General features: G+C 41.8%; 1 protein-coding gene across 1 annotated transcript; it reads left to right on the forward strand.

The window, feature by feature from the left end:
* The first annotated feature begins 6,633 nt into the window (after nucleotides 1-6,633).
* Nucleotides 6,634-14,997, forward strand: LOC143331227 (receptor expression-enhancing protein 5). Its single transcript, XM_076747904.1, has 6 exons — nucleotides 6,634-6,690; nucleotides 6,771-6,919; nucleotides 10,376-10,469; nucleotides 11,378-11,516; nucleotides 12,653-12,821; nucleotides 14,244-14,997. The coding sequence occupies exons 2-6, from the start codon at nucleotides 6,805-6,807 to the stop codon at nucleotides 14,279-14,281; spliced, it is 555 nt and encodes a 184-aa protein (XP_076604019.1). The 5' UTR covers nucleotides 6,634-6,690; nucleotides 6,771-6,804; the 3' UTR covers nucleotides 14,282-14,997.
* The last annotated feature ends 1,341 nt before the right edge of the window (nucleotides 14,998-16,338 follow it).

Raw genomic sequence — 16,338 nt, forward strand, 5'->3', positions numbered from 1 at the left:
GTGGAGAAGGTCATACGTGGCAACACCAGCTTTCATGTTTGCTCTGCTACCTTTACTCATAAGAGAAGACTTAATGAAATGAATTATAAATAAGAATAATCTAAACAAGAGAAAAGCTGGTGACATGTGACCCAGAGTGTTACTGTATTAATGACCACTAATTAGCTCTTCTGGCAATTTGTTCCCCATTTGAGCAGCAGAGAAGCTAAGACCAACCTTCGATCCACTGCTTTTAATTCATTCTCCTTTAAAGCAAATGCATTTGTTAGTTTGTTTCATTGCTTTTATTGTTTTTATTTGTCTTTATTTGTATCTTTTGAATCTTTATGGTTTTTATGTATTTTTGCTTGCTTGCATGGATTGTTTTATCCTTTGTTTCTTTTGCTTGTGCACCCTGTAAAGCACTTTAGGTTGCTTTTGTGTGTGAAATTTGCAATATAAATACATTTGCCTTGCCTTTACACTGATACAGTAGTCAGATAATGATGTGCAAGTGAAGGAGTTGCACTGTACAGGCAGGATTACCAGAGTGCAAAGGTGAGACAGCAGCATCAGTCCTCTGTGTTCAGGACATGCCTGACACTTGATCTTACGATGACGTTAGGCTTCGCTGTCAGTGCAAAGGTTAGGGCGCACACTGAGCAGCCTGAACGTCACGACTTGGCATTTTAATTGGTAAATAATGCCTTGTGAAGTGCCTCAAATGAAACTGAGGTGAACTTAAACTGTGTTTGCACTCATGATTGCTAACATGATGTATACTGCATTATAGTTTTGCTATAATTTCAGCAGATTTAAACTTCTAGAAGATGGATTTTATTGATGCACGGCTTTGGAGAAACAATCAAAAGGAAAAATGTGAAGGTTCTTTAAAAACAGTGCAGCTACAGGACTTAAAGAGCTGCTAACAGAGGTCATGGCATGCCCTTGTTATCGGTCCTTTTCGAGTGTGTTGTTTGGATGTCTTGTTAATTCTGCTGTCGACCTACGTTCTCTGACGTCAGAGTGTCCATGCTGACCTGGGAACAGATCCAAGTTTGACAGTCCAACAATGTCTGTGTACGTCACCTGTAACCAATCCAATAACATTTAATCCTCATCTTGAACAATGCACGCAGCAAGAGCCACGGATGGCGCAAAAGGAACACACACACTCACACACACACACACACACACACACACACACACACACACTGAGAAACATTTGTCTCTGTTTCTTTGCGAACCCTTTTTTTCTGCTAAATCTTAATTCTGTGGTCATAAACTCCCATGTTAGCTCCACACATAACTCCAGGATTAAAAAATTAATCAAAACTAATTCTGAATCTGAAACCAAATCTAAATTGATTATGATACCTGAGCTCAGGAACACTTTGAAAAACTGTTGGTAGTAGTAGAAAACAGGAAAACCAAATGAGCTACAAGTAAGCAAAATGAGCCTCCCATCTGTGAAAATGAAGACCTCGGAATGAAAGTAACATGCACTACCTTAATTTGGAAGATCGTTTGGGTAAATAGTTAGTTGAAATCCATCAAGCTGTCATGACAGCTTTTTACAAACTTTTGTTGGAAATTGACAAACAGTAGGTCTGAAATGTACAGAATAATGTGGCCACATATTCATGTGAATATTGCAGGTTAAGATGATAGATATTAAACAGATACTTGGTAGGTTTGTGCTTGGTGAGGTTACTGTCAGCTCTGTGTTCAGTGGTCTGTGTCAGAGTCTCTTCCTCTTCAGCAGCTGCAGTCGGTTCCTGCTGTAACAGCTCAGTGTCTCTGCAGTCTGACTGAGGGAGGTTTTTGTACAGCTACAAATCACTGTGTGAACACTCGAGCACTGTTTATTTCATGGAGACTCTGACAGAAATAAACTGCTGCATCTTCAGTCTGAACTCCACTGATGGTCAAAGTGAAGTCAGTCTTGCTTCCACTGCCACTAAACCGAGCTGGTGTTTCTGTTGGACGTGTGTCTACATAATTTATCAGGGGCTTTGGAGGCTGTCCAGATTTCTGTTGATACCATTGCATACATTCATAATGATCACGATGAGCACGAACTAAATGAACAGCAGGGTCTATTTTGCAGGTGAGAGTGACAGTGGATCCTGCAGTCGATGTCACTACTGGAGGCTGAGTCACAGTCACCTGACCGCTGCATCCTGCAGACAAAAACAAATCATTCATTGATCAGCAGAAAGAAACGAGAGAAAAGGCAGCACATCATGTTTGAAATGTTGCTGAGAGAATGAACCTGTGAAACAGCAGCAGGCCAGCGTCCAGATGAGGATGGTGATGAGAGTCATGGTGCTCGTGCTTTCTGCTGTGTTGACTGACAGATGTGAGTCCTGCAGTGTTGAACTCACAGGACTATAAACCTTCTCAGTTCACTGGAGGATCAGCTGACCATGCAAAGCCTCCTCTCTATGGAAATCATCTCTCTGCTCTCAGCACACTCAAGGCAACGTGGATTTGAATCTTTTGAATGGAGGTGTTACAGCAGATTTTTATGCTTTTTCATTTAAAACTGTTAGTGTCAATACTGTTGAATGTTTGTGGCAATCAGTGATTACTTTCTAACAACTGTTCATTCATTCATTCATCTTCTTTACCCGCGCATCCCATTTCGGGGTTGCGGGGGGCTGGAGCCTCTAACAACTGTTTTGTTGTTTAAATTAAATTCTGCATTTTCACTTGAAGCTGCATTTTAGAAACTGTCTGTGAGTTTGTTTCAATTTTATTAAGATTCATTGTGATTCTGCTTGATGACTCTTGTGTTCACTGGACCAGTTATCCTCATCATCAGTCTTGTCATCAACCCTCTGCACCTGCAGCAGGCCGTTTTCACTTCAGTCAAACTGAAGGAGGTTTTTGTACAGCTCTGAATCACTGTGTGAACGTTCCATCACCATGTATGCCCATACAGTAGTAATCTCCAGCATCTTCAGCCTGAACACCACTGATGGTCAGAGTGTAGTGAGAACCAGATCTACTGCCTCTGAATCGAGACCGAGGTCCTGAGAGGCTAATTGAGACTGCGTATATAAGAAGTTTGGGAGTCTGTCCAGGTTTCTGAAGGTACCAACTGAGATCACGACCAATATCTGAACTCCCTGTGGCGCTGATGGTCACAGTCCCTCCAAGACTGACAGACTTGGATTTGTCAGTCTGAGTCAGAAAATTGTTGGCAGAAGACTCTGAAATGAGGAAAGAAAAACATGTTTAAAGTCATCTGAAGCAGCAGCTCAGGTTTGAAAAGAAGACAACAACAAACATGTTCAAAGCAGAAGTGAAGACGAGAGAAGCGACTGAATTTACTCTGAACATGTGTAAAATCTCTCACCCTGACTCAGAAAACCCAACATGACAATCAGAGTTATTGGCAACATCATCCTGATGCAGTTTTCAGTGTGAGTGCATGAAAACAGTTCAGACTCTCTGTGACACAAGAACTTAAAGTGTGAGGAGCAGTGATGCATCAAAGTCATGCAAATATAGTGAAGAAGGCAAACACACACCTGTTCATGTGAAACAGAAACAGCAGGGGTGAGGTGGAGTCTCCTGACTTTGGTTCATTCACAGACGAACGGCGTCCCCTGCTGGCAAACTGCATCAACGCTGACGTCTTGACGTCTTGATTTTTAATGAGCTTATTTTCACACTCAGTGTTTCAGGTGATCAACCACCAGATGTTTCCCTCCACATTTGTCACAACATCATGACAAGTTTGAACTAGCATATTTTAATTATATATTATCAAAGTACATTTCTGTTTTCTTCCCTTGCCTGCCTTCCTGACTCTTGATTTTTCTGCTCAGGTGCCTTGTCCTCACCTGTCTCCATCCATGCCCTGTCCTTGGAAAGGATTGGACCTTCATTCATCTGACCTACTCTCCCTCAAGTCCTCCTCAAGCTTGGAAACTCATTGACTCACTCAGTTTCTTCTGTTCTCAGCCACAATGAAAGACCTTAAACCTTTCTGATCTCATGTCCTCTCTGTTGAAGTGTTGGCATTTTGAGTCCTGCAAACTCCTAAACACAACACACTCAGAGATGAGAGTGGTATCATTCAGCAAGACAACAAATGAAAAAAAAAACAAACAAAAAAAAAACTGACAAGGCTAAATGTCTTTTTTGAAAGGAATAAATGACATGTTACGTGTATTTGGGTTTTAGGGGAAAATGATAGAACTGCAAGTGATAATGTTAGTGGAAAATCAACATGAGATGTTGGTTATAACAATGTTAGTCTCAGTTTTTGGCATGGAGAAAAGAAAATTATGTAACAATATAAAACACACAAATATATTATTGTGATTGTATAGTTTGTGCTTGGTGAGGTTACTGTCAGCTCTGTGTTCAGTGGTCTGTGTCAGAGTCTCTTCCTCTTCAGCAGCTGCAGTCGGTTCCTGCTGTAACAGCTCAGTGTCTCTGCAGTCTGACTGAGGGAGGTTTTTGTACAGCTACAAATCACTGTGTGAACACTCTACCACTGTGGTAACTCTGACAGTAATAAACTGCTGCATCTTCAGTCTGAACTCCACTGATGGTCAAAGTGAAGTCGGAGCTGCTTCCACTGCCACTAAACCGAGCTGGTGTTCCTGAATGTCGTGTGCTTACAAGTATTATTAGGAGTTTTGGGGGTTGTCCAGATTTCTGTTGATACCAAAACATACCCTCATCTCCACCCCTGTATCTAAAAACAGGTTGGCTGGTTTTACAGGTGACAGTGACAGTGGATCCTGCAGTCGATGTCACTACTGGAGGCTGAGTCACAGTCACCTGACCGCTGCATCCTGCAGACAAAAACAAATCATTCATTGATCAGCAGAAAGAAATGAGAGAAAAGGCAGCACATCATGTTTGAAATGTTGCTGAGAGAATGAACCTGTGAAACAGCAGCAGGCCAGCGTCCAGATGAGGATGGTGATGAGAGTCATGGTGCTCGTGCTTTCTGCTGTGTTGACTGACAGATGTGAGTCCTGCAGTGTTGAACTCACAGGACTATAAACCTTCTCAGTTCACTGGAGGATCAGCTGACCATGCAAAGCCTCCTCTCTATGGAAATCATCTCTCTGCTCTCAACACACTCAAGGCAACGTGGATTTGAATCTTTTTTAAATGTGACTGTTGCAGTGGATTGTTTTCTGCTGCTAAATGCAAAACATTTAATGTCAATGCTGTTGAACATTTGTTGCTGTTAGTGAATATTTTATCCAGCTCTTTCCTGAAAAGATTCAATTTAATCGTACATTTTTAAGTTAAAACAGCATTTTAGAAACTGTCTGTGAGTTTGTTTCAGTTTTATTAAATTCAGAGACCAGTTATCCTCATCATCAGTCTCTTCATCATCCCTCTGCACCTGCAGCAGGCGATTTTCACTTCAGTCAAACCTAAGGTTTTTTTTTTTTTATGGCTGTGAATCACTGTGTGAACACTCCACCACCATGGGCACCAAGACAGTAGTAATCTCCAGCATCTTCAGCCTGAACACCACTGATGGTCAGAGTGTAGTGAGAACCAGAACTACTGCCACTGAATCGAGACGGAGTCCCTGAGAAGCAAGTTGAGGCTTTGTATATAAGAAGTTTGGGAGCCTGTCCAGGTTTCTGAAGGTACCAACTGAGATCATCATCAATATCTGAACTCCCTGTGGCGCTGATGGTCACAGTCCCTCCAAGACTAACAGACTTGAATTTGTCAGTCTGAGTCAGAAACTTGTTGGCGGAAGACTGGAAGTCTGAAAAGCCTGTGTTCATAAATAGAGACACACTGCCCTCTGCTGGCAGTCCATCTTCACAACAACTTTATTTTGACACAAGACATTCTTCACACTTAATCGAGTGCAGCAAACTCAAGTATTAGCTTTAAACTATCCTTAAAGTGTTCCTGAGTCCATGTAGTAATATCCTTAATATGATCATGTGTTCACAAAGTGGTGAACTTCTCTCCATCCTTACTTGTGAACGAATGAGCCTTTCCAGGATGCCCCTTTCACACCCAATCATGATACTATCACCTGTTACCAATGAACTTGTTTGAAACAAGTGTTGCTGCATCAGATTCAGAATAAGCAGATATTTACAAAAATCAGTGAAGCTGATGAGCTAGAACTTTGAAGATATTGTTTTGTTTTTGTTTGTTTACTGTTTTCAGTTGAGTGTCAGTTGAGCTTCAGTTGAGACAAAAAATATTAGCAAATGATCAAACTCTGTTCGACTTATGTTTTACACAGCGTCCCAACGCTTTTTGGAATCGGCTTGTATGCATACACATAGTTGATGTAGTCAAATTTCTCATGGAAAACTCAGCCACTGAGATTCGACTGTCAAAACTAGCCTCTGGGAAATGTTTTGCAGCAACTAAAACTAAAATAATGCTGCATTCACAATTCCGTTTTATTTTTTGCTTTGGACTGTCTACAAACGTTTTTTGGAATCTGGATTGTACAATCATGAAATGTCAAGCAGAGTAAACAATGCTAACAATGTTTTTACAATGTTAAAGTGGGCTCTCCTCCACAAACCTCCAGGCGTCAACGAACAAACCGTTGTTTCACCTGCTGCAGTGAACGTTACACACCGGAGCGCTGTGATTGGTCAGCGGCAGACTTCCAAACCCCTCCCCCACTGCCACAGCGGCCCGGTGGCGTCAGCAGCGGCTGTTCAGCGGCAAGTTACCAAACCAAAGGTAGACAAATAACCCCCAGTTTTTTATCAGAACTCACTCGAGCGTCGGTCCGAATAACATTTCTTTTGTTTTCTGTGCAGTTCGCATCGGCCACAGACTCAGGAAAGCCCGAAAATGAGTCAGTTTAAAGAGCGCTTCGTGACTCTGCTCCATGAGAAGAACTTTGTGACAGATCAGTTGGCGACGCTGGAAGAAAAAACGGGAGTGAAGAGAGAGTACCTCGCCTTGGGTATGTTAACGGCTCCGTGAAATCAACAAAAAACCCTGTTAAACATTCTTTAATGCCTGACTGTGCTTTAAAATGCTGGAGATAACTGTCAACGTGCTTAGGGGCTTAACGCCCCCCTCCAAAAAAACTAGCTACAGCCTTTATGTTTAGCTAGCAAATAAGACAACATTAGCTCTTTTATGTTAGCCAACAAGTTGCCAGTCACACTGCAACTGGCAACCGGTTGTGGTTGCATGAGTGCTTGGCTTCTCAGTGTGGTTTCATATCCTGTGGCACTGTTAGCTGGCTCATTTTATTACCCTACTTAGGCTCCAGTGCCAAAGTTCATCCAGCTAGGACCTTTACGCTACATTACAGAGATTACCAGATGATTAGAGTTGGTGTATGATCCACCCTGCACACACCTATTTCAGATATTGCTGTTGTAAATGAACAGCTTCTAATACCCCACCACCAGCTGGTCCCAGGGGTATTTTTATCATGTCCTGAAATATCCAGAGCATGGCAGATATGGAGGCAGATTCTAGGATGACCGGTTATCCAACTGCAGGCTGCTGTCAGCTTATAGGAGTTTTGTTTTGACTATGTTCTGTGAGTTTGCACAGCAGATGTCAATAGAGGCCTTCGCCTCAGGCAATGCCATTCAGCTGCAGGAAGCATGTTAGCCAGGGTGACCTACCCTCAAACCATGTCTTTACTCAAAATTGATCCATGCAAAGGGGCGTGTTCGCAGCATGACATGGATATGCATTTAAGCGACCAAATTCAAGGTCACAGAGGATGTGAATGTCCTTGGATGTTTAATGCTGTATGAGAAAAGTTGTGTCTGTATTTAGCTGCCCTATATCAGGCCTGGATCACAAGCATGTTTGCAAATAGCCCTGGTGTTTTTTGCTATTTTCAGGTAAGGTTTACAGCACCAAATATAGAGATCGCTCCAACTTTACAGCCCAACTGATATTGGATTTTGGAGGCATGTTGATATATGAGATAAATGATTAACACAAAACATTTTTGGCTTAGATCCTTTAGATGTGGTTATCACAGAGGTGTGACTAAAATATGCCGCGAGACATTGAGCAACTGAAAAATAACCTTTGAAGTTGTCTCAGGGGGAAGAATTATGTAATAGAAACACACACTCAAAACTGAAATGATAAGGTGATTAAGCAAGAAGTCGAGTAAAAATTGCCCAGCAACAGATATCTGTTAATGGATTTATCCTTTAAGTTATCTTTTTAAGCAAAATTGCACCCATTCTTTCAAGTTTTGCTACTTTTCTCAGTTACTTTTTATTGTAAATCGAAAGTCTTTTGGCTTTGGACTATTAGCCGGACAAATTAAGACATTCAAAGATGTCACCTTTTTGCTGCTTTTTGACATTTAATAGAACAAATTACTCAAGCAAACAGTGCAGTTGGTGTCAAGGGAAGCTGCTTTCAGATACTTCCATGTTTTTGTGCCACACACCACCAAACTGGCTGCTAAAGCAAATACTAGGATTGTATGCAAATACAGTTTGCCTTGTCTCCACCCTTCATTTAAGGGAAGTTCGAACAAGCCTGATTATATCATGGCCTGGTCCTGTTTGCACAACTGTTAATGTGAACTGATGTTAGCGTGTGGTTTGCTTGTTAGTGAGGCAAAAGCCAATCATTTCATGCTTTGGCCACATTGCTGGCTTCTTACAAACATGTACGCTGATAATGGGTTGCAGGCAAGAAATTCTTTCCTGCTGTCCCACTATAATTTTGTGTTGTACCTTGCCTTGCTCTGGGCATGTCTGCCCAGCAGCGTTACAAAGCACTGTCCCTTAAACTGTCTGCTGTGTAGCAGAGAGACGTCTCAAGTTCATGCTGACTCTTGTGACACTCAAGTGTGAAGACTTGATGTGCTGGAGTAGAGGGGTCTTATCTCTACTGCCAAACTCACTGAGTGAGTGGTTGACTTCAACCCCTCACGCCCCTGTACTCTTTACACAGGGTATTTGTGATGATCCGATGCAAAGAGGAACTGGATTTTCTGCTGTATCACTCCAATGAGTAGTCTGAGTCATAAATTACATGATTACACAACTGTGTAATGGGTTTCGTGCCTTTTTTTTCACAGTTTTTCCACAAAATGGACATGTGTTTTCAACTAAGTCTGTTAAATCTGCATTATATCACATGGGTGCTTTGTTCATTTTCTAAAACAGTTCATGAGTTGCTTACTCACAGAATAGAGCCAGATGGCGTGCAGGTTTGGAGATGAAAAGGGCCCTGCAGCCAGCTTTTTATTATTCATCACTGACTAATTAAGAGCATCAGTTTACCATTTCCCTGTGCAAAGCGTTGTTGTACAGCATGTCTGCTTATGTCAGCCGTCGTTTCATCAGTGTCTTCCATTTCAGCCAGTTCTTCCAGTCTTGCCTTTATTGGAGAGAGATGAGCAGACTGGGAAAAACATGGATATTTGTATATGAGCTGGGGCAAACAAATGAGATGTAAAGAGCTGGGAAAGGTTAGAAGAGGATCAAAGACTTTTAGGGCTTTGTATAACACGTGAGGTCGTTATGTTTGTGAAATTGGTGGTAGACAAATTTCATATCAGCAAGTGAGTTTTGCTTAAATTTGAATGACATCATGACAGCATGGCATTACTCATATTTACAGCTGTTTGAGGGTTGGACAGTCATTCCCCTTGTCCTGTTTTGCCTTAAACCTGTCTTTAGGTGTGCATGAAGGTTCCCACAGAGGCAAAAGTTCTGAAATGGTCTGGGATTTCAAATTGTTCTATTGGCCTGGGAGTATTTTAAAGAAGACAGAAACTATAATTGAGTGTTAAGTAAAAAAAAAATATATATATATATTCTTAGAATCTAAGAAAAAGCATGACTAATCTGGAGAAATCAGTCAGTTATGGAAGAAATGGATCAGCTGAAATGGCTCTTCAGACTATATTGTGTTTGCCTTGAAGTCAGCATCTTGCTGCCAGCTAAACAGCAAGCTGTTTAAGCCTCTGAGGGATTTAGCGATTTAAGTGCAATGCAGTATACAGTGTACACTTCAGTTAACACGGAGCTGATTGTCTTCCAGATTTTTTTGGGGTGTGTTTGTGTTTTATTCAAAACAAAGCAAAACATTGCAAACAGGACTCAACACCAACTTTTAAAAGTGTCTCTCACATGTGTGAGGTGTGCAGTGTAGGCCAGGGTGTTTCACATGACTGCGTGAGCTTTGAAGTTTGTCAAACATCAGCTGCTGTCTGGATTCGAGTAGCACTGTTTGACTTGTACTTAGCGCTCCTCCTAATCCTGTTAATGTGCTGTCCTGACAACCTGCTATCAGACACACTCTTGACAGCAAATGAATGTGGCTTGACATGAGACGAGTTTGTCAAGTAACTGGATAACCTCACGCTCCCCTTCCTGTTCTACCCTCATCACTGCTGACTCCCATCTTTCTCCTCCTGCAGGTTTTCTGAGTTTTGTCGGGCTCTATCTTCTTTTTGGATATGGAGCCTCACTGCTCTGCAACCTGATCGGCTTCGCCTATCCAGCGTATTTCTCGTATGTCTGAAGTTAAGCTTATTTCAAGAAATGCCACAATGACACCATATGTATACAATTAATGCGAAGAAAATTGTGATAATGTGCTTTTCAGTTTTTCTTTCTTGACTTATGATTATCATATTTGAATAAAAAGTTCAGTGCCAACCAGCAGACTTTTTGTTGTCTTAGCAGGAAAAGCACAGGTTTACCTATAATTATGGCTCCATCCGGTCAACCAGTATGCGCAATACCAGAGCTCTGGAATCGGCACATCTAAATGGAATGCAGCCATCGTTAATCACTAAATGTCATTGATTACACCAGTGCTTTTCCTGCTGCAGCATGCCAAAATGTGTGCTATCATTTTGCCTTTAACATAGACTATATTCACACGGCATCACACAGCACGTTACATAAAAGGCTTGATTACTTCCACTGTGTTTTACTGCCAGGCTATATGTGTCTAAGATGTATGTTGATATTTATAAAATGAGTTACGCCTTTCCTACTGTATCATGTAACACTATCTATGCTAACTTCAGCTTGTTGTCTACCAGTAGCTGATGGGTTATCAAATGTGTTGTTTTACCTTCACATTTCCACCATCAGCTGTCTTTACAGTTGCTGATCATGCAAGCAAATGGCTGCTGTGTGAATATGGTGTAAAATAAAAGGCAAAACGGGTAAAATGCGGTTTACACCAACTGGGAATGGATTTTCTGCCTCATAAAAAATTTGGAAAGCCGTTCTGAATTCCTGTAGTGAGCACCCTCAAACGCATGCTGGTGCTTTCATGGAAACCTAGTTCTCATAAACGTTTAATCCGTTACATGCAGCTCATACTCAGTGACTGTTCGTATTTATGTGCTGTTTACGCTGTGACTTAATCAGGCTCCTGAATCAAACCTGTCCTCCTCTTCATTCAGTATTAAGGCCATCGAGAGCAATGTCAAGGAGGATGACACACAGTGGCTGACCTACTGGGTTGTCTATGGACTCTTCAGCATTGTCGAGGCCTTCTCTGACATCTTCCTCTCCTGGTTCCCCTTTTACTATGCTGGCAAGGTAGGCAGACCTTCAGTTTGAAGGATGCTTTTGTATGGGTGACATTTAGTGCTTTCATGCTTTTTATTTGCCTGTTGACACTCTGTAGCTTCTCTGTATGAAGTTATCAACAGACTTCAGTCTGCCTTCACTGTGAAACCACAGAAAGTCACAGGGTGTTGACTCACATGAGGGTCGATGTGTTTGGGCCTCTCTACATTGTAGCTTTCCAACAGCACACTCTTGTGGACTTGACCTGTAAAAGTAGAATAAGGAAGACGTGGTATTAAATCATCTGCTGTGTCTCAAATCCGTGCCTCTGATTTAACCAAAGTGGGTTTTGATCATGTAGTGTGTTCAGATTGGAAAAGACAGTCAGTACGCAGGCTTCCACTTGTACTGTTGACGGACATTGTTGTCCCACAATGCCTCGAACAAAAGAATTAGAGGTGCATCTTAAAGCTGGGAAACATGAAAATGGAATGCGACTGGTGGGGAGACACCTCTAGAAATAACTTTGAAAAGCAAATAAAATGTAAGCGTTATGGCATAACAGTGTAATTAGAAGTGACGTTCCAAAGTTGCAGTATAATTGACATCCAACAATTTGTCAAACCTATAAAGTACATTGACTAATAAGGATGTTTGTCCTGTATGCTAATGGAAAATCTACATACTCTAAAGATTAGTATTAACCTGTGCATAATGTACATAATTAGCATGTAGCATTGAACTGGGACACCGCAATCTCAATAAGTACAGAAAAGGTATTTCAAATCATTTGGTGTCCGTGCAGACCTGAGAGATGAGTTTGTTAAAATAACCTGAGCAAAGTTAAAGTGACCCCACGTGTCAGAAAGTCATTGAAATTCACCTGATTATCCAGCTGTTTCAGCCTAATTGCCGTGGTTAGCATTGCTTGGCTTCATTAAAATGGTTTGATTTGAATGAATAATCTTAATCCTGGAAAAACAGGATTAATAAACAATGCCTCATACTGTGCAATGAGATGGTAAATTAATTTAGGCCTGTTATGTAACACCAACAGTACAACAGCACACCTCTCTTGTTCAGTGCACAAGGTTGTGTATTTCAGGACTGCAACTATCAATTATGTTTATTCGGCCTAGAAAACCTGCCCTCTGCTCTCTCCTCAGTGTTTGTTCCTGATATGGTGTATGGCTCCGGTGACGTGGAACGGCTCTGACATCTTGTACAAGCGCGTGATCCGGCCATTTTTCTTGAAACACCAGGCGACCATGGACACCATGGTCAGCGATCTGAGCTCCAAGGCCAAGAGCATAACTGAGACTGTCACAAAGGAGGGTGAGATACCCACAGTATACATGCAAGTACAGCCACATTCATGTACTGTATACCCTGCAGCAATGTATCATCACAGCAGGCAAACTTTTCTCATACAAGGCTGGGCGATATCACCGAGGCACATCAGCTGGTTCCACATTAAACAGCGTAGCAAATATGTTCAGGTCTGTCTACTCTTCATGTCCTGAAACCTCTCACCAAACGAGGGGTTTTCACACTCACCAGGATATTCAGATGTCATAGCAAACTATTCCTTTGAAGAGTAGGGAGATGCACAGTATTACCTCTTTCCAGTTGCCACAGCTTTAACTTGACTTCAGGTGATTTCACATGTGAAAGCAGAGAGCAGAGAAGCTGCAGGAGCTCGAGGTTCAGCCCTGAGAGGTACTTAATGGACAAATCACACAGACATTTACTATCACTGAGTTTCCATGTCAGGTTTTCCTTCTTCTCTACGAATTATTCCTGACAAACTGACACTTACAAACAATTTTACTTTGTCCAGTGTTGCAGCAGCAACAAGGCACTCCTTCATACATTCTGAATGAGGTTACAGCCTCTCAGCTATTAGCTCGCTCACCACAAAACTCGCCCGTATAACACACTCTCTGTCACAATATGGTGTTGTGAAAGCTGCCTGTCGGCTACGGAAAGTCCACCAAAGAGCATTAAATTCATGTAAGCACATTTATCCCTGCAGCTCATCCAGTTTAGCATGTTGGTAGCTGTTATGATGCTCTACAGTAACCTTTTTCATCACTGCGAGTTTGTCCTCTCAAATTAATTCAGACACACTTCAAAAAAATAGTACAAAAAAAAGTAATTACTTTTTTGTATTTATGAATTGCCTCATGGGCCAGACAGGGACCAGAGCTTCCCCACCCCTCTTTAAGGATAGGTGGATAAATCATTTCAACACAAGCTTGTGTAAAAACACTGCTGCATCTGACACAACTTGTTCCAGCCTCCAGGCTGTGGTCCAGGGACACTCCTTCGCAGATCCACGGCGAAGCTGTAGCTCACTCAGGAACTCTGCTTGGTTCTTGAAGAACTGTAGCATTAAGTTAGAACATACAGATAATTACATCACTTACAACAGCTAGCTGGAACAATGCCAACTCTCCGTATGATATGTATCCACGCAGTAAACTGGCTGGTTTATGCTTATAGAGGTTTGTTGTGCTTTCAGTTGCATTACTGGGGTAGATGGCAGCCTGTGTGCAGGAATTAATATATCAGATGTATTGACTTGACTTAATTTATGCCCGTCATAAAGTCTGTTTCAGTAACGTTTTAATTCTTTGCCCAGCCCTAACCTCACACTTCACTCTTACATCTTCACATTCAGTAATATGTTGTGTTTGAATCTTTTTTTCCCTTCTGCAAAATATAGTGTTTGTTTTCTTCTCTTTGTTCCACCAGCTGTTAACCAGGTCCTCAACCATGACAAGAACCAGTGAGAACCAGTGAGAGACATGAGAAGACTTTGTGTGTGTGCGCCTGTGTGTGTGTTTGGGGTACTTGGAAGAGTTACTGCATGAGTTTGTGTGTGACTGTGTGTGTGTGTGTGTGTGTGTGTGTGTGTCCTCCCTCCGTCCATGACGAATGATGATGATGATGATGATGAATCCCCGGCCCGTCATGTGATGAGCTGAAGCTTCACACACCTGAGAATAGATAAAAGCTTGTTTGTGCCTTCTCATCGGTTTACTGCCATCGGTACGGTCAAGACAATCGCTGAAACTGTGACCTTCCATGTGATCTTATTTTCTGTGTTGTAGTTTGACCAATTAAGTGGAAAGAAATACGGTGAAAGCAAAAAAAATGATGATTTTGTACCTGCAGGTTTCAGCCACACTGCCTGTGGACTCTGTGTCATGTCTAATTGAGCCATTTGTGACAGAAACACGAGGCCGATGACGGTTTTAAAAGCAGGTCGTCTTCACGTGTGCATGAGCAGCATTGTTTGACATTGTTAATCAAAAACTGGAACTTTTACATGTCCTTAATATCCTCTTGCTCTTGCATATGCCAAGCAGCATTTTTAAAGTCTGTTTGAGCTACTGGGAGGGTTTTTAATCTAACTGGGTGACTCTTATCTTTTGATATGTCTTAATTTATCATCTCGTAATGCTGAAACAATAAAACTGGAACCGTAATGAACTGGAGAACAGCGTCTGGCTTTCAACTTTCATTTTCTTCTGTGGCCTCTCTCTGAGCAGTGTCAGTCCTCTCAAAGTGGGAAATGGGATTTTATTTGGTCCAAATTACAATGTTCATGCACCAGTGGTTTCTGTAATTGTTTCTTTTATAGCAGCGGGCGAGTCAGGGAAATTGTATTTCTGGATACATAACCTCTGAGGAGTCGGTTTTATTTCCCCTTTGCACCATATTTTTCTCATCAATGAACTTTATCTGCATTAATAGTAAATGGTTGCCAAATATCTCACTCTAAACATTAACAGGTTCAGTTACCCTTTTCCAATTTGTTATTTATCCACTTAAATAATGATTTCCTCTAATTCTTCAATGTCTCTGAACTTCATTTATTTTGCATTAAATTAAAATGTGCTGATGCGGCTGTAGATTCATTAAACCATGAATTTAGTATTATTTCAGTATGTAATAGCAGAAAACGTGTTCGTTATTTTTCTTGGAAGTAAAAGAGCAATGCCGTGCACGTTTCCTCTCCCATCCTGTGCCTCTACTTGATCCTTTGACCCGTCAGCCTCAAGTGCATTTACTGGCATTCAGACAGCCTAAGCACCCACACTTTAATTTGTGTTTGGCTCTGCATTCACGCTTGAGGGGCTCTGAAAAGGAGGCCCTTTGTGTTCGTGCACTGGATGTAATGCAGGGGAAATGGTGGATGGAGCCGGTGCGATGGCCACACGCCGCCACGGGGAGAGGAAGGCACCCATCTGGAAATGGCTGCTGCGAAGATGTGTCTGCAGGGTGTTTGTTATGTATCCCCTCAGCCGCCGGTGGCTGACGGGTTATTGATTAAACAGAAATTGGACACAGAAACCAATTATTGCATCGTGCTGCTGGGGTTTGATCCAAAGCCTTGTATAGAGTGTGGCGCCTGCATCGGCTTAGGACAGTAGAAGAAGAGCTGGAGAGAAGGGGACAAGGAAGGAAAGGAGTGAATACACACACAGACATTTAAAACATCATACATGAAACTGCCGGTACAGCAACAAGACTCAAGATGCCAAAGTGTCACATCTACTTTATTGATTTTTACTCCATTGTATGCAGACATTCGTGGTCTCCAGATGATGAATCCAGCTGACTTTGGTGATCCCCCTGATTTTTCCTGTAGAGCTATCATCTAGTAAAACTCTGCTAATTTTAATTTTCCTGATAGTTTGGTTTATGACCACATAACATGCAAAACTAATGCCATCCTCACCTCAGCTGTCCTTGTTCAAAGGGTGTTGTTAGGTTAGCAAATGTTTGCTAACAGACTGAGATAGTGACCATGTTAAACATCACACCTGCTAAACAACAGCAG

The sequence above is a fragment of the Chaetodon auriga genome, chromosome 14 (genome assembly GCF_051107435.1).
Source record: "Chaetodon auriga isolate fChaAug3 chromosome 14, fChaAug3.hap1, whole genome shotgun sequence".
NCBI classification, from domain to species: domain Eukaryota; kingdom Metazoa; phylum Chordata; class Actinopteri; order Chaetodontiformes; family Chaetodontidae; genus Chaetodon; species Chaetodon auriga.

Excerpts from the sequence above, each read along its gene's own strand:
- LOC143331227 (XM_076747904.1), top strand. The coding sequence starts at position 6,805 with ATGAGTCAGTTTAAAGAGCGCTTCGTGACTCTGCTCCATGAGAAGAAC. Across the intron at positions 6,920-10,375 it reads GAGAGAGTACCTCGCCTTGG|GTTTTCTGAGTTTTGTCGGG; the intron begins GTATGTTAACGG and ends CTCCTCCTGCAG. Across the intron at positions 12,822-14,243 it reads TGAGACTGTCACAAAGGAGG|CTGTTAACCAGGTCCTCAAC; the intron begins GTGAGATACCCA and ends TTGTTCCACCAG.